This window comes from Cyprinodon variegatus, unplaced genomic scaffold, assembly GCF_000732505.1.
Source record: "Cyprinodon variegatus isolate N-32 unplaced genomic scaffold, C_variegatus-1.0 Scaffold195, whole genome shotgun sequence".
Lineage (NCBI taxonomy): Eukaryota > Metazoa > Chordata > Actinopteri > Cyprinodontiformes > Cyprinodontidae > Cyprinodon > Cyprinodon variegatus.
The window spans coordinates 551,547-572,598 of NW_015150648.1; the positions used below are offsets into that span (position 1 = coordinate 551,547).

A 21,052-nucleotide genomic window follows, 5' to 3' on the forward strand; every position below is an offset into this window, starting at 1 on the left:
GGTAGGTATACAGACAACTGGGTCACAGATAAGATAAATACATGCATCTGAATGTAAAGATGCCTTAAAAACATTGATTAACAAGGCTTAGACATGACATCAGGTTCAGATGTTTGTGTTGCTGGGTGCCACAAACAAATCTGAGATCTGTGTGTATTAAGCCACTAATGGCAATTAGTCACTAAGAATTAGATTCTAGGATGAGAATATTGGCCCAATGTTGTGTTGTAGTCAAAAAAAATTTATCTTCTGAATGGATTGAAGAGTCCAACACTGTTTGAAATATGTTATTTGACCAAGATTCTATAAGCATTTGTCAAATCAACCAAATCGAATCAACAATCTGATTTGGTGACTTTTGATGAAAAACATTTGGGAGCAAATTGCTTATTTTCTTTACTTACACCCCTTATAAATAGCATTTCTGTCTCAGGCCCTGAGTTATTTCAGTAGCACTGCATAAAGCAAAGTTCAGAATGATAACAAGATTAGATACTATCTAACAGCACTCAATCGGTTTGGCAAGAATATTCCCAGATTTGTCTTTTTCAGGATTGCAGTAGGATTCAAGAACGAGGAATCGTCTCAGCAGAGTTCAACAGGGGAGCAGCTAATCTGAGAGTGACTCTGGAAACTTGGACGTGAAAACGTGAACATAAGGGCAGCAGCTATGGAATACAGCTTTGGAAAGGCTGTCACTTGGAGAGGCTGTCAGTACATGCACCACCACCACCAAGGAGACACACGGCCATTGTAAGCTCACCTTCGACAGAGATGCAGCATGAGGTGAAGCTGCCTGCTCATGTATTATTCCTGGACTGAGTGAGATTGTGAAAGCCCCTCCACAGTCTCTCCACAGTGAAAGCCACTCCACTCCACAGTCTCCAGTCCACAGTCTTTGAGCACTGTGCTAAAATGAAGGAAACACAAGAAGACCAACACAGCGACACAAAGTGATGTGCAAGTTTGCCCATTTAAAAGGAGCAGTTGAAGTGGAGTAGAGTGGAGCCAAATCAACATCCCAGTGGTTAACAACAAGCTGGTAAATGTTTTAGCTGCTACAGTAAGTTTTCTCCAGAGTTAAACACACATACCCTGCACCCTTATCAATGCACAACTCCGGCAAACAGGAACTTATGTCCGATTACAAGGCTCATAAACCGAGGGCAAGTGGTAGCATACCCAAAGAAAGGCCAAATGCAGATCTGTACCTAGCATTACACCTATAAGACACAAGGCTCTCAAGCCTAGCAGCAAGGGAAGAGCTCGTGGTCAGTCTCAAAGTCAACATGAACCTTTATATAGGCTCATACAGTGTAAGGGGCGGCGTACACGTTGGGTGTGGTGAACCTAATAAAGCTTGCTAATTGTTGTAAACAAACCATTGGAAACCAGTGATATGCTGTGTGTACAGGACACTTTCATCTAAGCAGGATATGGGGGGGCTGAACTCAACTCATAAAGCTTTCTATGGAGCCGGCAGATCCACCAGACAGTTGCTACTATGCCATAGGAAGCTTGACCAGGTTATCAACGTCATCAGGCTTAATCTTGACTAACTGGGCTATAACATACTGAGCACTGTTGTGGAAATAAAAAAAAAACATTGCGATACTGAATACATGCATACTCCTTATGAGTTATTAGATAACTAAGTTGAGTACCTCAATATACTGACCAACACATACAGCACAGGTTAATGTAATACGAATGATATTCAATGTGCATAGTTTAAATTTTGATCTCTCAAATCAAAGGCCAATGTTTACTAAAAAGATAAATAAAAAAGATATTTTTCTTAAAATAATGTTGTATCTTTTTACAGTGAAATATTTCTAACAAATAACATTTACATTTACATTAGTGAGGCCTGGATCACCAACTCCTGGTTAGATCATTGTATTTTCATAATGGCATTGAAACTATTAGAACTAATCACATTTTTTTTCACAAATGATCATGTGGAGCTTTCTTTTTATCTACTGTATTTTTTTTTGTGTCAAATATGCTTTATCCTGAACTCCTCAAGTGGAAAAGTTTAAGTTTAAATTTGTAAAACATCTTCATGAAGACACCTTCGGATATCCTATTATTAATCGATAAAAACAATCGACAGATTAATTGATTTGCAAAGTAACCGTGAGGAGATTCATACATCAACAGGAAAGGCTTTCAAAGCCTGTGTTGAATCAGGTAGACCCAGGTGAGGTATATAAAGAATGTACATTTTTACTCTGAATTTGCCCTTCGGTTCTTCAAAAGAACTGAGAATTCCCTTTGGACTGAATCACTGGCAAGGAAATTACAAAGCATTAGTCCTACAGTTTTTTTTTAAGAAATCAAAAGAATGAATGACAATAAAATGTCCTTACCAACTAAGTTATACATTTATTGACTGAAACATTGATAAAAAGGAAAAAGGAAATTGTGTCTTTACGAGATGTCTAAGAGATTGAAACATTAAGAAATGTAGCCTAGACAGGAAATAAGCCGAGTAGGAAGCTCTAAACTCTTCTTCCCATTGGTTTTATTGGCTTCCTAATTTATTGAGTTTTACCTGATCAATTGGCTCCCATTATGAAAAATAAAACTGATAACATTTACAGAAAGTACAACTACAGACCAATGGCTCTGGCATTTACCTGGTAAAAGTGCTGGAGAGCTAAACTGAATAAACTGGGAAAGGTTTTTTGCTCACTCCTCACTTCTCTGACTGTGACTGGCTGGATGTGCTCTCTTCATCCTCTGACATGGGAGCTGGCTTGGAGCTCGTCTCCCTGGCTGTGTGTTTCCTGGACGGGGCCGCCTTTTACAGCTGCTTTTTATATCTCTGATTCTGTCTCCTTTAACCCCAGTCGGCCTCGGCAGATGGCCGCTCACACTGAGCCTGGTTCTGCTGGAGGTTACTTCCTGTTAAAGGGAGTTTTTCCTCTCCACTGTCGTTACAAGCATGCTTAGTGTGAGGGATTGCATTTGAGTCAATTAGTTGATGCAATCAACTGGTTTTCTTTAGATAGAAAACTTTAAATCAATTTGACTGTATGACCTTCTTGAGTTGTAAAGTTCCTTGAGGTGACATGTCTTGTGAATTGTATATATATATATATATATATATATATATATATATATATATATATATTTATATAAATAAACTAAATTGAATTGAAGATTGCTCATTTTTGGTATGCTACTCTGTTAATATATGTTACATGGAAAAAAATCTGCATTAGTTCAATTTGGTGTTTAATAGTATGACAGGGGATCATGTTGAGTCTTTTTTTATTTAACAATCTGTTAATGCTTTTCAGTGATGGTGGATCAGGCTGGTTGATAACAGGATCATCAACTACTTCATGTATGCCGACGATTTAGTAATTTTTTGTCTCTTCATTGCTGGTCTTCAAGAGCTGTTGCATGTGTGCTCCAATTAGAGAAGAAACCTTTATATAAAATATCATTTTAAGAAAAGCTCCATTATGATTGTGCAGAGTAGGGACTTTAAGCTTATTCCTTCAGATTTCTCTCTTTTACAGACTGGCTATGTAAGCGATAAATGTAAATACTTAGTGAAAGTATGTGACCTGAAATGTCCGTAATCATAAAGTCAAATATAGAAATATTAACAGACAGTATTGTATGGTTTATGCTGAAGCTAACTTGTTGAGCCACAGGTTTGGAGCATGGTCAAAACCTGTTAAGATCAAACTCATTAAAGGAACAGTACACCCAAAACATGATTAGCCTTCATTTTCTACTCACCCCCTTTAAGGGCTACTGCACACAGATGTAAGCAGCTAACCTGTGGAGATGCTATAGGAGAAGAATGCAAAAACTAAACAAAGCATATAATGCATGCCTTTTCTAGACTTATCAGCATTTAGAAAAGTGTACAAATTCTTTACTCTTGTTGTTTTTTTTGTTTTGTTTTTTCACTTTTTACATGGATCATGCAGTGCGCCTGAAATTAAGTTAAAGTCACTTAAATTAACAACCGGAAATCACTCAAAATTTGCATCATTACATTCTGAATTACTTAACAAAAAAGCACTTGTGTTACAGTCTAACATCAAATAATTTATTCGTCACTGCGGCTCATGAAGTTGACCTATTGAATCATTAAATAAATATGTACGTTGTTATATATGGGTTGAACAAATTTGTATTGATTTTGACATTAGATTGTATAATATAATAATTCCACTGATGCTAAGTAATTCACTTTGTATATTTATCTACAAACTTTATTGCTATTCATTAATTTGTTGGTTTGTAGCATTTGGCATTTGACTGATAAGTTGACTCTGTTTCATTTATTACTTATTGGTTAGTTAACAGTAAAAACTATGCATAGCTGAAGGGAAGTAATGTAATAGACAACTGAATTAGACAGACAGGAGCCATTTTAAATGGTGGGACGATATAATTGATGTGGTGTTTGTCGTTCACTGTGAAGTGATTCAACAACTATTATAAAACTCAGCCTACTTTAATCTCAATGATCCTCTTTTTCTGATAAGGTGGACTACAACATAACATACTAAATCACTGCTGTATAGCATACTCTTCAAACGTACAGCAAACAGACTTTTTTTGATCAAACTTCAAAGAGAACGACCAGGAAGCATTCTCCCAGCTCCACTTTACCGCCACCTCTCAGTCATTCAGAGGCTCTTTAGGAGAAGAGCTATCATATGTCCCACTATGTACTCACCAGAAGCACCCTAAAACAAGAGGCCATGAATAAATCATATACATCCTCATCTTCACTGTTGCCACAAAAGTAAGGGGAGAAATTGCATTTGTCAAATGACATGGAGTGACAGAATTGTGACGTGCACTTCAGTATCTTACTAATCTGAGTTTGACCTGGATTTGTTGCACATTTCCTGCAAAAGTAGAGAGAATTATGTATAAGGGATGTTGAGTAGCTACAGCCCCCCACCCTTTTTTTCAGAAGAACCATACATAAGGTATGACATTGGTGTCTTAGTTTGATCAACTGTTGTTCAGCTATCTATGCTTGAGGTAAAGGTTCATTTTACAGCAAAAAAAACAAACATTTATATAGCTGCCAGAAGCAAATCCGATGCTTTTATCTGGAATCTAACATACCTGAGTTATTGTGTAGAAGTCTGTGGTAAAACCTGCAGGACATCACTCAAAACGATATGCATGCTGCAGAAAAGAACCATCAGGATCATTCATGAGGCAGGCTATCATGAACTCCAATTCAATATTCATTCATTGCTGCTTAATTAAATCCTCTGATATGGTACAATTTCAAATCTCACAATTAATATATAAAGCTAATAATAAACAGCTATCAGAAAGCATACACAAACTTTTTTCAGAGAGAGAGGGAGAGTTTAAATATAGAGATAATCTAAATTAAAAAAATCTTATGTCCTGGAAGAAACATTAAAAACAGTGCATTTCAGTAAACGGCGTAAAAGTACAGAATTTAATCAATGTCTAAGCATGAAATTGTTTAGAAAAGGCTCAAACTGGTTTTCTCAAAACGATATGAAATGGTAAAAGGGTGGTGATCGCTAATGTGTACCGTAAATGGGTTTATACATTTTTCAGAGATGGTTGGGGTTGAATAGGCTAAGGGTAATACCTGTATGATTGAAGATTTATGTAGGCATCTGTTAAAGGTGTATACATACAGTATGTTAACCTGTTCATAAGCTAATTTATTTGCTCACTTACTGTAATGGACTTTTAGAGTAGCATGGACTCATAAGTTCAGTAGGAATCAGGAATATTGCTGGGGTTATGGACTATAGGAAGATGAAGGAATATGATTAAATACATTTAACTTCTTCCCCATCTTCAGACATAAGCACTAAATATACATATAAACTAATCATATGTCATAAATTATACAAGTTTACATATATTTTTCTAGAGAATTGTCTAACATTAACTCACACTTCTCACCATCTATTAATCTTTTTTTTTAATCATTAAAAGAAGCAAAATTAGACTTTTTTTTATATGGAGCCTAGGCAGAATTTCAACTGGATAAACTGATTACTCACCTTCCTCCACCTACAGCCAAAAAGCATTGAACCACACCTCCACGAAAGCCAATCAGCATCCAAAGTTTATCTTAAAAGGCCTCCGATCCACAACTTGTCTCCTACCTAGTGCGCAGGCGGTGGTTGCGCCGTGTGACTTCATTCAGAGTGTCATTCCTCCCAGGCTCTTACTGCATTCCGCGTCTCAGTTCAACTGATCAGGCAGAAGACCGCCATGTTCAGCCTGGTTCTGCCAGAGGTTTCTTCCCAATAAGGAGCTTTTCCTCTCCACTGTTGCTTCCTGCTTGCTCATCATGGACAGGTTCTCTCAACCTGTGTTATCCAAACTGGACTTCCATCTTCCAGGTCCCTGAGTGAAGCTCTAGTATCAGCTCACGCAATCCAATGGATCTCCCCATAAAGCTCAGCAGACCGTCTCACTAACCAGCAGTCTAGAGACTGACCAACTTCATCTATCTCCACTCCACCACCAGTTTCAGTTTAAAAATTATATCAAAATTCAGCACTATGTTTCCTGCGTGGGTCTGAGCATCAAAGACCAAGTAATTTTATCAATAAATTTCTTGTAATTGTATTTTCTCTCCATGTGAGTTTTTCAGATTGAACTGGCTTTAAAATTTATGACCATATCTTGACAATTATTGGACAACTGACAAGAAACAGAGGTATTTTACAAATCTGTTAACCTCTTATTTTGGAAGAGCACAACTACCTAAATTGCATGAACTGGAAATCGGAGTAATGCTTAATTTTACCCGCTGATGGTGACATGTTGCAGAGAAGAGTTAGTATAATTCAAGTTATTAGGTTTACAAAACTGGATGAAGACATACTTCAAAGCATTCGCAGCTGAATTTCAAATAACAGATGGTTCTGAAAAGGTAGTGACTCAGCAAGGCTAGACACAAGTGCATTACAGTTTTTTTTTGCAAAATAAGTCTGACAATCATGAATAATTTTCCTTCCACTTTACAGCCCAAGGCTTTTTTGTGGTGGTCTATAAAACAAAAGCAATCCCCTAAAATACATAAAGCTACAAAAAGCAATAAAANCACAATTAATATATAAAGCTAATAATAAACAGCTATCAGAAAGCATACACAAACTTTTTTCAGAGAGAGAGGGAGAGTTTAAATATAGAGATAATCTAAATTAAAAAAATCTTATGTCCTGGAAGAAACATTAAAAACAGTGCATTTCAGTAAACGGCGTAAAAGTACAGAATTTAATCAATGTCTAAGCATGAAATTGTTTAGAAAAGGCTCAAACTGGTTTTCTCAAAACGATATGAAATGGTAAAAGGGTGGTGATCGCTAATGTGTACCGTAAATGGGTTTATACATTTTTCAGAGATGGTTGGGGTTGAATAGGCTAAGGGTAATACCTGTATGATTGAAGATTTATGTAGGCATCTGTTAAAGGTGTATACATACAGTATGTTAACCTGTTCATAAGCTAATTTATTTGCTCACTTACTGTAATGGACTTTTAGAGTAGCATGGACTCATAAGTTCAGTAGGAATCAGGAATATTGCTGGGGTTATGGACTATAGGAAGATGAAGGAATATGATTAAATACATTTAACTTCTTCCCCATCTTCAGACATAAGCACTAAATATACATATAAACTAATCATATGTCATAAATTATACAAGTTTACATATATTTTTCTAGAGAATTGTCTAACATTAACTCACACTTCTCACCATCTATTAATCTTTTTTTTTAATCATTAAAAGAAGCAAAATTAGACTTTTTTTTATATGGAGCCTAGGCAGAATTTCAACTGGATAAACTGATTACTCACCTTCCTCCACCTACAGCCAAAAAGCATTGAACCACACCTCCACGAAAGCCAATCAGCATCCAAAGTTTATCTTAAAAGGCCTCCGATCCACAACTTGTCTCCTACCTAGTGCGCAGGCGGTGGTTGCGCCGTGTGACTTCATTCAGAGTGTCATTCCTCCCAGGCTCTTACTGCATTCCGCGTCTCAGTTCAACTGATCAGGCAGAAGACCGCCATGTTCAGCCTGGTTCTGCCAGAGGTTTCTTCCCAATAAGGAGCTTTTCCTCTCCACTGTTGCTTCCTGCTTGCTCATCATGGACAGGTTCTCTCAACCTGTGTTATCCAAACTGGACTTCCATCTTCCAGGTCCCTGAGTGAAGCTCTAGTATCAGCTCACGCAATCCAATGGATCTCCCCATAAAGCTCAGCAGACCGTCTCACTAACCAGCAGTCTAGAGACTGACCAACTTCATCTATCTCCACTCCACCACCAGTTTCAGTTTAAAAATTATATCAAAATTCAGCACTATGTTTCCTGCGTGGGTCTGAGCATCAAAGACCAAGTAATTTTATCAATAAATTTCTTGTAATTGTATTTTCTCTCCATGTGAGTTTTTCAGATTGAACTGGCTTTAAAATTTATGACCATATCTTGACAATTATTGGACAACTGACAAGAAACAGAGGTATTTTACAAATCTGTTAACCTCTTATTTTGGAAGAGCACAACTACCTAAATTGCATGAACTGGAAATCGGAGTAATGCTTAATTTTACCCGCTGATGGTGACATGTTGCAGAGAAGAGTTAGTATAATTCAAGTTATTAGGTTTACAAAACTGGATGAAGACATACTTCAAAGCATTCGCAGCTGAATTTCAAATAACAGATGGTTCTGAAAAGGTAGTGACTCAGCAAGGCTAGACACAAGTGCATTACAGTTTTTTTTTTGCTAAATAAGTCTGACAATCATGAATAATTTTCCTTCCACTTTACAGCCAAAGGCTTTTTTGTGGTGGTCTATAAAACAAAAGCAATCCCCTAAAATACATAAAGCTACAAAAAGCAATAAAATCTAAAAAAAACAAAAAACAAACAAGTTATTTCAATACATGAAACTGAATCCACATGTAGCAGAAATACTTCAAAAACAGCCATTTAAAAAGCTTTCATAATAGCAGTAAAATAGGATTGAAAAATCCTCATTCTGGGGGACATTTACTCATCTCTTCCAGCCTTTCAATGATTTATTTGTAAATTTTGTGTCGGCGGCACTCTCTCTAAGGTGCAGAATTATACCCTCAGCAGGGAATCAAACCTCCAATTTGGTATTCATCAACACTCAATGCCAGCAGCAATTAGGGATCTAATGGCTCCTGGGCCGAGAGCTCCCAAACCATGGAGCGCTCTGGGCGGAGACAGTCAACACGCTAAAGTGCTGCAGTTTGGTTGAACATACTAGGTAAGATGACGCCATTATCTGAACTATATGTTTCTGCCCAGCTTACGCAAGGACAAAAAGCCTTTTCACAATGAGCCATATGGTTTTCTTGTCACAGGAGATGACACGAGTATCACAAGTATTAACCACAAATGCTCCATTTACTAAAAGCAAGACCATCTAGATGTTGACAGTAATTTCTAATTCTCTCCAGCTAAAGAAGAGCAATGTGCTGTTTGTGGGCTATCAGTTACCAGTGAGGGGGTGCCAACCTGCTTATTACCAAATAGGATGACAATTTAATGAATACTTTTCTTTGGTGTCTGTAACACTCTGAAAAATGGTGCCTTCTGCCCATAGCTCTCACACCCACTTAAACATTTGATCAGAACGCAGAACCAACCATTAACTCGCTGTTTTCTATGTGATGTAACACCCACCTGACTGCTACCCCTTTGTTTGGCCGCGGAATTATCATGTCAGTGGATTTTTCGGCCTCTGTGTGTCTAAGATCTGTGTTGTAATGTTATTTCAGTTGAAACTGAGAAAGTCTTTGTTGGTCAATGCGGAAGGGATTTATGAATTTAAGCAAGACAAGTTGTTTTGGGCAACATTCCAGCTCCAGAAATCATCGTGCAAGTTTAAATTCCATGCAGGGTACAAACAAATAGACAAATTTAACAGTTAATAGATGATTTGAATTTGATATGGCTTAAACATTACCAGGAATATGGCATGAAAAAAAGGATGCAATTCACTCTAAATAAAATCTAACAACAAAAGGGTGCCCCCTACTGACAAAACAGGAGCAGAAAGGCAAAACAAAAGAACTAAGCACACATCAGTCAGTTTACATTAATATGTAGAGGTTATAAGCACAAATCTATGAATGTGAATTTAATAAATGATTTGTAGATCTACAGCTGCTGTTCTCAGTCATTGTGTCCTGCTCTGTGATCTGTGTCTCTGCGCCACAGAGATAGGGAAGTGACCTTTTTTTGTAGAAATCTCTGTGTGACTGATGGAGCACAGGGAGTAGCACTGCAGGTGGGGCCGTCAGAACCCATTTAAATCTCTGCCAGCGCCAGCATGCCAAATCAATACCCCCAACCCTGAAAAGTAAGCCTTGTATCCATGCAGCATTCAGAGTCTGCGATCTGGATGCAGACTGTCCGATCGCTGATACATCATGTGTGCACTGAGGGGCTCCAAAGTAACAGGCTACTTTTCCCCTCCATGCACCGTCTCACCGCCACCTCTTTCTTTGCCACTTCTTAGATTTGGAGTAAAGCCCCTGATGTTCTCCCAGTGTGTGGCAACATTTAAAGAGGTCTTGGGTTTGAAGGGGGTTTCATGACTCGCATTTAAATTTAGCTTTTAAAGGTAAAAGAAAGCACTCTTTAAAGAACAGATTTTAAGAAGCAGGTTTTCTTTTCCCTCCCGGCAGCCTTAGAAAAGTTTTTTTTAAGCTTGCATGCATCATGCTTCAAAATGGTATTTGAATACTAACACATAATAGAGCGGAAAAGCTCTGAAAACCTTGGGTACATATCTGCTCTGCATGAGGCGAGAGATGAAGTTTCTTTAGCAAGTGTTTTTGTTAAAGGAAAGAAACATAAGAAACTAGAAAAGCACTTGAAGAGCGCAGACCTCCACCAAGCAGCAGATGTTGCCCCATATTGTGACTTCCACCTATTGCTAAAACTCGATCTGGATCATAATCAAATTTTAATAATTGTTCCTTGGCATAAGGCACACCTTTGGCGAGAATTTCCTTCAAATCCTTTCAAAGCCTCTAAATAAGGCACAGTGTGTGCCTGCAGCCTCTGGTGTTTGTTCTGCTCTCACCTTCTTCATTCATGATCAGAAGATCCAGACTTCTTGAGAGGCATGGTATAATATGTCTGAACTTTTTTGAATCCGATGACAAAGCTGTCAATATTCACTGCAGCCCCCCTATGGTTTAGGGGAATCTTCTTGTTCCGCCAAATGTTAAAGAATCCTTTAAAGAAATTGCTGTATCCGGATCATGATGTAGATCATTAAAAAAATGTTTTGTTTTTTTTCCTTGGACTGAGGTGCACCTTTGTTAAAAATTTTTTTTTTAATTAATTAATAACTTTTCAACACGCAGACACAAACTCATCTAAAACATAACGTCCTTGGCAGAGGTATGCAGTACCAAGATTTAAACATACAAACCATACATTAATGTATCGACTTAAATAAAAAAGAGAAAGAGTGTGAAAAACTGTAATGCCAATATCATGCTGTCTACCGAACATTGATAAAAGAGAAAATGCAAAGACATGCATGGTAATTCTGGATAAACAGCAGAGATCCACAAATCAGGTGGAAGAATCTGTTGACAGGAAAATCGCTACTTGCTTATATCTGTCAGGTGTTTATGTAAAATGCAAAAATTAATGTGTTTTCTTGTTGCCACAAGCCATGCAACTGTCAGAGTACCGTAAACATGAGACAGATAAGACCAAATCCAGTTGCCTAAACTGAACTTTTCAAGCTTGACCATGACCTCCATGACAGAGAATCTTCACAGATATCTTAACTTTTCATTCTTAACCTTATTTGGTTAACTTCAACTGCAGGCCAACAGTGAACTACTAAGCCTACCTTAAAACATGGTAGTTGTCGGGCGTGGGGGAGTTAATGCTTTCACATTTGGGGGGGGTATTGGCAAAGAAGTCATGATTCGATTCAAATCACGATTCACATGCCATGATGCGATTCTATCACGATGCATCACGATACTTGAAATATTGCGATGCATTGCAATATTTTCACTGAACACTGTAAGAAAAAGATACAGCCATTACCAGTGGCTGACTGGCTGTGTGTGATCTGGATAGTGTCGTCAATTGATACATAACTGAAAGCAACTAAATTCATACATAGCTGTATTTATTGAAACGACTTTTGGAGGTGTTGCCATGAAAACAAATACTGGACAGAAATATTACTATTACTGGCGTGGACACACTGACAAAAAGATCTTAGGATTCATCAAGCTTAATAGCAAAATAAGGATAATCAGTGCCGTTTACATGGCCTCAGTGGTCCTTTAAACCAATGAAATGAAAACATTCAAATGTATGACATTTCCCCTTTTGCAAATTACGTGCGTCATATCAATTTCGTCTTTACCTTCTTTGTTTTTAAAGCCAAAATGCATCCAAGCATCTGACTTGAAATGTGATGGAACAGCGGGGCGAATTTTCATAGTGTCCTCCATGTTTTATTTCATATGAATCGTCACAGTATACCACGGCCGGAAATGCTTATGACACAAGGCAGCGAGCGTCAACACATCCGCAGCGACATCTGCTGGACTGGAAGTTGTATTTCACTTGGTTTGGCTGATGTGCGCCAACCATTCATGTATTTTATTTGTTAATTTTTTTTTTTTAGAATCGATTCTTGCCTTCAAGAATCGATGCAGTAGATCACAAAAATTAGCACCGCGATGCATTGTCATGACGATTATTTTGCACACCCTTATTTCACATCCCACCATTCTCGCAGTATAAGCAGTTTTTAATATCAATTTTATTAGAGCGAAAGTGTTCAGATCCGTCTGACACAGGTGTAGCTACCATTCACCCTGCACCCCCCTGCAGCTGACAGCTCAACAGGTTGTATGATGGCTATAGCTTTATGGGAATGCTTCAACAAATGCTTGAGGGAAGAATTTTGCCCTACGTGCAACATGGGGAACATTTTGTTGGAGCGTAACCCATTGCTATTTGCAAAATCCAAAGTAAACTTTCTGCCATCTTGTAATGAGGAATCTACATTTAGCATCAGGCATTAGTAAAGCAAACACTTTCACTGTAAGTCACTGGTGACCGCTGGTGAAAAGTTGTCGACCAGAGCATGTTGGAGTTGTAGGACTGTGTACTTGATTAGTTTTAAGTGAAAGTACTGGTTTCCCCCTTAGCTGCTAATTGTTGTACATACATACTTTGTGTTACATTATATAAATAAGAGATGGCCGCTGTTGCATAGTATACCCTGATTTTTCTTAGTTACTGAGTCTGTGTAAACACATCCTAAAGTTCATAGATGTTCTCCATACAATATGTCTGAGTTTGAGCTCTTTTCAAAATAAAATAAGTCAAAATGTCTGTTGATGGAGAAATCTGCTAGAGACGTACCTCAAAAGACATGCAGCTACTACAAAGGGTGGTTCAACAGAGTATGGACTTAGGAGGATACAATTGTATGTAAAATGTTGAAAGCAATGATCCACTTTCTCTTCAATATTATGTTCTTTTTTATGCTCCAAGTAAAGAAATCCAGATGACAAGGTTCTGATTGTGAGAAAACATGAAAAGTTGAAAGAATATGAATACTTTAACAGCTGCTTTGAGGTAGTATTATGTAGCACAAATGTTGCACTGGTTTTCTCATTAAATTTTTCTACTTAATGATGTTTATATAACATATAAAGTAGTACTGATGGAAAATAGTATTTTTCTTTTTTGTCAGGTAACCTGCAGCTCTGTGACTCACCATGCAAGGCCTCCCTCTCCTCCAGCTCCTGTCTGAGCTGCTGTCGCTGCTCCTTCATCCTGCTCAGCTCCTGGCTGCTCCCCGAGCTGAGGTTGTGCAGTCTCTTGGCCAGGGCCTCCAGCCGGTCCCGCTCCAGGTACACCGCCTTCATCTCAGCTTTCAACTCCTTGGCACAGCCAAAGTCATTACCTGAAAGGGCGCACCGTAGGAAGACATTACGCTTTCACCGACCATTAATGAGCTTTTTCATCATTAATGGTGTAATTAAGTGCAGCTAATGGCGAGCCATTCAAGTAAATGGGGTAAATAAAGGATGTTTAATGTAGCAGGGATGTTTTCAGGGTGAGGCTGAGTGGAAAGTTACCAGATATGGCCGCCAGTTTGGCTTCATGCAGAGTCAAAAGCTGTGTTTCGGTCTCACTGACTTTTCTCCTTAGGCTGCTGCCCAGTCTCTGACTCATGACCACCTGGGGATAAAACGGTGAAGATGATGGAAAGTAGTAAGTGGGGGGATGGTGCTAACTAGGAAAACCTTTGCAGGCACATGGATCCCACAGGACGCAATGCTCATTTCCTCTTCTGCTTCTATTTTCCTTATTTTTTGACACTCCTTCTTTTAAAGATTCTAAGGCTGTTTTTGAATCCTTCTGTGCTTGGAATACACAGCTGTGAATCAACACTGAATAAGTTACCTGTCCATAACCTTTAGAAAGAACAACCCAGGGTGCGACAGGGATATGAGAATCTCTATAAAAGATATGATTAGAAGGTCAGAGATAAAAAAAAAAAAAAAGAAGAGAAAAAGAGAGAAACCTGAATGTCAGTGGTTGATGGAGATGCAGAGCTGCAGCTCAGACCACAATCCACAGAGGATTCTGGCCTCCATCTGCTTTCACTCACTCCATCCATTAAACCTCTGTTTCTAAATGTGCTCACTTGGAGCTACATTCACACAGGGTGCTGTGAAAAAGCATTTACCCTCTTTACAAATTTCCAGTGATTTTGCTTTTCTTTAAGGCCTACATTTTTCAGACTGTAAAAGGATTGGAAACATATCAGATTCATAACCATGTTATTTGACAAGAGTGATTAAATACCAATGGACTTTTAAAGTCATCCCAAAATATCTCCATTGGAGGAAGTCTAGACTTTGACTAGGCCACTGAAATGCCTTAATTTCTTTAAGAGTAACCACCCCCCACATCTCTGTGCTTGTTGATATGATCTAAATGTTGGCCCGACTACATTAAGTTTATGCTGTTGCTTGCACAGTTCCTCTTCCTTTTTTACTGTAAACCAATATTGCTGTTTTTTTCAAGCACTGTTAGAGGGGAACTTTTTGAGTTCCAGTTACCAGACCTTGATGCACACTTAAAGTAATTTAATCTGAGTATGCCTTTTCAAAACAGCAGTTTTTCTTTTTTGTGTAATCTATTTTATCCTTAACTGTACAATATAAATTTTATCTTTTTATGATTCCTGTATTTGATTAAAATATTTTTTTTCAGTGATGATTTCACCTGAATATTTCTGTTTGCCTTTTAAAATTTGCCATTGAAACATTTGAATTTCCCCACAGAAAAACATTAAAGGACATTTCTATTTACCCTTTATTTTACTAACCAGGTGAACATTATAAACCGGTGGTTGGATTATCTTTTAAAGGATATTCTAGAAGAAAATGGATTCACCTATTACAGAAAAGCTTTGGCTGCCATTTTCTTTTTCTTAATATTAATTTTATGCCACATGTAAACGGATATACACCTTCTAAAACTTTCACTTTTGTCTTGTTAGTCCAAAGAATACTTTTTCATAAGGATGGTGTTTGTTTGTTTTGTTTGTCTGTTTGTTTGTTTTTTGTGGTTTCTATTGCTTTTGACTGTTGTTTCTCTTATTGTTGAATGGTGAGCTCATCCCATTACTCAGGCAATTGAGGCTTGCAGTGCTTTCCATGTTGTTATTGGTTCTTTTAAACCTCCTAGATCCCTGGTTAATGCATTCCTTACCTGAGTAGACCATAACTCTTAGAACTATTCACCACTATTCAAAGTTTTTTCTATTTGAGGATAATGCCTCTAACTCTGGCTAATGGGGTTATAACCCTTTCCAGAAGCTTAGGTGTCAAGTAACTTTGACTCTTGGGTTTGCTTTCATCACAGCATGATGTGTTGACTTCTAAGATCTTTTAGCCAATATCAAGTTGTCAGACAGGCCTGATCCTTAATCCTGCAGGACTGTGTTGCAGGTGAAATTCAAACATGATTAATCAAAGTTAATCAATATTTACCAACATGGACAATCTCAATCTCATTGAGTGAGTAAATACAGTTTTCAATAGATGGTTTCATTTTGCATTCAAACAAAGACATCGACTAAAATCTGCACTCATTCATAATCTAAAACAATGGAGGACTTTGACATAATTAGATATAAATGCATAAACAATTGAATGCTTAAGAAATACATAAGCATACAATCAAATAGTCAAAAAAAAACACATCACAGAAATAAATGGAGTAATTCAATGTCAAAATATATCTTATCTTAGCTGATTTATTCATGTATTTATTTACCTCTATAATGCATACCTTATTTATCTACTATTGGTAAAAATTTTCAGCTTTATTATTTAATTACTTGTTTTTTTCTTCTGTTTTTTGTTTTTCTGTGTACGCATTTGATTTTTTGTCTTTCTTAACTCTGTTTATTTCTTCCACCCCTTTTTATTTATGCCTGTCTGTTTCCATTTCTTTATGCATTTCTGTTTCATTTTGCACATGAAGAGGAGTGGTCTTAAAGGGGAAGCTTCTTCCGACTGGTTGGTTAGACCACAGAGAATGCTACCAGGAAGCCACAGTCAAAACAGAGAATAAACCCTTCTCTTCTAAGAAATGTTAAACACTAAAAATGATTTTATGATTCTTTTCCTTTTTTAATATGACACAGTTTCCTGAGAGGATGTCATACAGATTGGCATTTCAAAGGTACAACATCTCCAGGGAGTTTTCCTCACACAGAAATCCAGCAAAACTGGCTTGAATAATTTAATTTCACACAGTGCACAAACTGGAAAGAACTTTAGTGAGTCTTTCAAACTGCAGAAATTCTAACACTTGTGATTTAATTTCCAGAAAAACGCCACTCTTTGCCATTTTTTTTTGTTCCAAAAAGTCAACAGAGAGAAGCAAGAGTTACTTTCATGGCTGCAATCGTTTTGTCACAGCAGGTGAGTCGTTTTCCACATGATGGATATTTCATTTAAGAAGCAAACTTTTCATTTCCAACATAACAATGGTAACCGTGGACGAAGTGTCTCTTTGTGACTAGATTCTACGTGTCTTTGAAGTGCAGCTGCAGCAACAAGCAGCGATTTGATGATGGGTTTCTGAAGGACAGTGTGACGGGAGAGAAACGCTCCATACTGAGGACTGTGACACCCGCTGTTCTTTTCCCGTCCTCAAATCACTACTTGTTACAGGTCTATGCTGCCTTTAGCTCTTTTTTTTTTTTCGGTTACAGAGATTTGTGTATGTGTAAGCCCAACCCCCCAGGGAGCAGGAGCAAAGACCAAACAGGCAGCTCAGAGGGGAGAAGATAGGAGGGCTTTTATCCCTGAAATACTCAAGTCACACAAAAGCTTTCCATTCTGACCAGATTTCTAACTTTGCCTTTTTCTTATTATCATTTCCTGTAACTTTACTTTTCACAATCCTGTTTTCTTTTTCAGAAACTGTAAATCAAGGAAGAGTTTATTCAAAATGGCATATCCCGCTGCTTCTGAACAACTGAAGAGATCACTGCCTTGTCAGATAAAGAAAAAACAGACTGACATTTACTACACATTTTGAGCACTCTGACATTGACACATGACAGATCCTGTCTATTTTAACTCACAATTCATTAGGATTTCATTCACATTCAGTCTCTGCCGGCAAATTCAGAGAAGGCAGCGTGAGTTTAAAGAGAGAAATCAGATGTGGTGAGCAGCGGCTTACCTTCGCTGTAGCTTCCTTTATTGAAAGGTTTAGTGCCTGCTCCTGTTCTTGGAGTCTGCAAAAAAATCCAATTGATAAAAATAATTATTTTCTTTCAAACAAGAAAAAAGTCAACAGTCAGTCCAACAACACAATCCTTTATTTTAAAAAACATTTAAATTTGTTTCTAAATGTACATTTTTGTTCGAAAACGTGTGCAAAAAGCTTCACATTTCTGATTAGGATATACTTTTAGGTTTGTTAAAAACGTTTTGGTATTCTAATAAGATCTCTTTTAAAGAGAAACAGTCCCGCAGCATGACAGGTCCTCCACTGTATCCAACAACAGGTATAAGGAACTTGTTCTTCCTTTTGCTCATAATAAAGCTCAACTACAGTCTGATGAACCAAGAACAGCATGGTTTCAGTTAAAATTAGACCTGAACGCAGCGCTGTCAGCTAAGACCCATCAGTTGGCTGTTTGAACACACCTTAGATGTCAGAGGTTGTGCTGAGACAGGACGGATAACAGGACTTTTAGAAGTGTCAACAGGTACTGTGCTTTTAAGCATCAGCTGGTGCAAAGAAAAAAGAAAAATGGCTGAATTTTCACGTCTTAACAGTGACTCCAAAAACGTTTTTGGAATGACTATGACCTGGATGAATGAGAATCTTCACCATGATCTTAACAAGTGAGTTATTGTTAAAAAGTTAGCGAAATAAAGTTTGTCAAAGATTTAAATGATTTTAACTGGTATCCAAGATGAAGAGACAGCTAAGTTTAGGCAAACAGCTGTTTTCTGCAGCCATTTTCTAACTCAAAATGTTCAACACGAATTTATCCTTCCAATCTGTGAGGAGTGACTAAAATAAACGATCTTCTGTTCCTCGTAATATTTTCCAGGGAATCAGGAAGTCCCAGATTTCTAATTAAAAGTTATCAGTTTATATCTGGAATTTAAAATTACACGTTGCACTTTCTATTTCTGTGTGTGTCAGAGATAATGTGACTGCAACAAAACATGCGTTTATTTATTTATATACAGGGCAGCCAATAGGTGTGGAGGACAAAGTCTGCTGTTTTCATTAGCAGGTCCATTAAAACTGAGTGTTTACATGATTTCGTCAAATCTAAAGTGTAAAGGTCATATCTGTGAAATCATTGCTGCATATGTCTATAAACATGCAAACAGCACAAACCTGCAAGGTCACATTGTATGAGGACAGAGATATAAATTAATTAGAAGATGGGAAAATGGAGCATAAAATCCATTAAGCAAAACATAGTCACCTTGAGAAAGTCCCAGTTCTCTCATATCACAAAGATCATTGGTGCCCTTTACAAGTTATTCAAGCTGATGTTCTAAACTGAGCCCGTCTGAAATGATCACAGACAACCACCTTTTCTGTAGAGATAATCTAATCTGCTGCCATTAGGGGGAAAATACATCGACATGACAAAGAAGAGCAGAGTTAGTCGGACAGAGAGATGACCGCAGCGGGAGGGAAGGCTGTCCAATCAGGATCCACCATTCTAATCTACAGCAGCATGTAAATGTGTAGTATTGGAGGAGATGATGTGTCAGGTATCAAATTATTGCTCTGATGGTGGGTCACATCAGCAAAACACAATAAGTACAATTTACATGTCTTTCTAACGAGTGTCAAGACAGAGGGGCTTTCTGCAGGGCTGGCTCACAAGCTATTAACTTCTAAGGATGAGATGCAAAGTAATCATTAGCATCTGAGAAAAACCATTAAAATTCAAAGCAGGGGCAAGCAGGTGTGAGAGAAGAGGGCTGGAGGCACAGGGGACGCTTAGGAGGAAAAAAATACTAGAGTACTCAGCGCTTCGTAATGCATTCTAACTGAACATGAAATATTATTCTGCAGGTCTGATCTGTTGCTGTGTTATTTTGTTTTATCAGTTAGACATCAAAACATGCATGTTCAACCCAAAATATAACAGCAAAATTAGCGTTTATTTTCATTTTAGTAGAGAAAGTTAGGAAAGGTTTTGGTCTTTCCCATTTGGTTTGATGTCATTATTGGATTTTCACAATAATCACAGTATGACTCAGTTTTTTAAGAAAAAAAAACAACAACCTTGCAGTAAAATCTGTTCTGTTAGAGGATGTAACCCAGGAAAAAAATAAAAAACATCCCCTATGAGTGAGCTATGAGAAACCTTGTAAGACAACAAAGGGAAAGGTTTGTATGGATAAGTGGTTGATGGGATTTTTACAGCTCTCTGGCATTCCCAGCTGGGGACTAAAGGTACTACAGTTACACCTGCAGGATTAAAGGGGCTGCATCTGATAACAATAGTTTAGCTCGGCAAGAGCCATTCAAAAGCTCTGCTTGTATTTGTATCGTTAAAACACTTAACAGTACATCATTTTATTGTTAACCTTTTAACTCTTCACTATTATGTTATTTTTATACATTTTATAAGGTCCATATTTGTCTGACCATTTTTTTCTATAATTGTTTTGCTGCTGCAAACACCAGAATTAAAGGGATTTTCTATTCTATTCTATTCTTCATTAAGTTATAGTCATAGAATGTATTATAAATACTATTTCATGTTTCATCCATCTACAAGTATATTTCCAATGAATGTGATATGGATATAAACAAAGCTCTGGGAATTTATTTAACAGCTGTCAGCTCAGAGATTAACTTAATTCTGAGACTATCTGAGACTTTATCATTAGCAAACATCAGCTTGCTAATATTAAGAAAAGATGTTACAACATTTACATTTCCCTGACCCTGTAACAACATTCCCTCAAATAATCAAGGGGTAATATCCATTTCCAGCTGATCTGACAACACTGCATGGCATTTAGAAGTATATTCACTTCCTGGCAGTGATGGGAGTAACGGCGTTGAAAGTAACGGCGTTACTAACGCCGCTACCTTTTTTAGTAACGAGTAATCAAAATTATTACTCTTACTGTAACTATAACGCAGTTACAATTGCCGACACCCCGTTACTGCATGTTACTCAGGTCGCACAATTAGAGCTGCGTTTCCCCATCAGATACGGTTTCCCCTGCATCTCCGCACATCGCGGCGACACGATTCACCGCGCAAGCGACAGGAAACGGGCATGCTCGCTAAAGGCGCGCCGCCCTGTGCTTCCGCCACAGTGGAACTACGGAGAGTGTAGAACGATCATTAGCCGATGGATGGATGGATGGATGGATGGATGGATGGATGGATGGATGGATGGATGGATGGATGGATGGATGGATGGATGGATGGA

General features: G+C 37.8%; 1 protein-coding gene across 1 annotated transcript in view; it reads right to left on the reverse strand.

The window, feature by feature from the left end:
- disc1 (disrupted in schizophrenia 1) overlaps positions 1-21,052 on the reverse strand; it is a 75,918-nt gene that overhangs the window by 34,379 nt on the left and 20,487 nt on the right. Inside the window, exons 7-9 of the mRNA XM_015379568.1 lie at positions 17,803-17,857; positions 14,169-14,271; positions 13,805-13,993 (exon numbers count right to left, since the gene is read on the reverse strand). Of these exons, the coding sequence (XP_015235054.1) occupies positions 13,805-13,993; positions 14,169-14,271; positions 17,803-17,857 (347 nt within the window). The remainder of the gene's footprint in view (positions 1-13,804; positions 13,994-14,168; positions 14,272-17,802; positions 17,858-21,052) is intronic.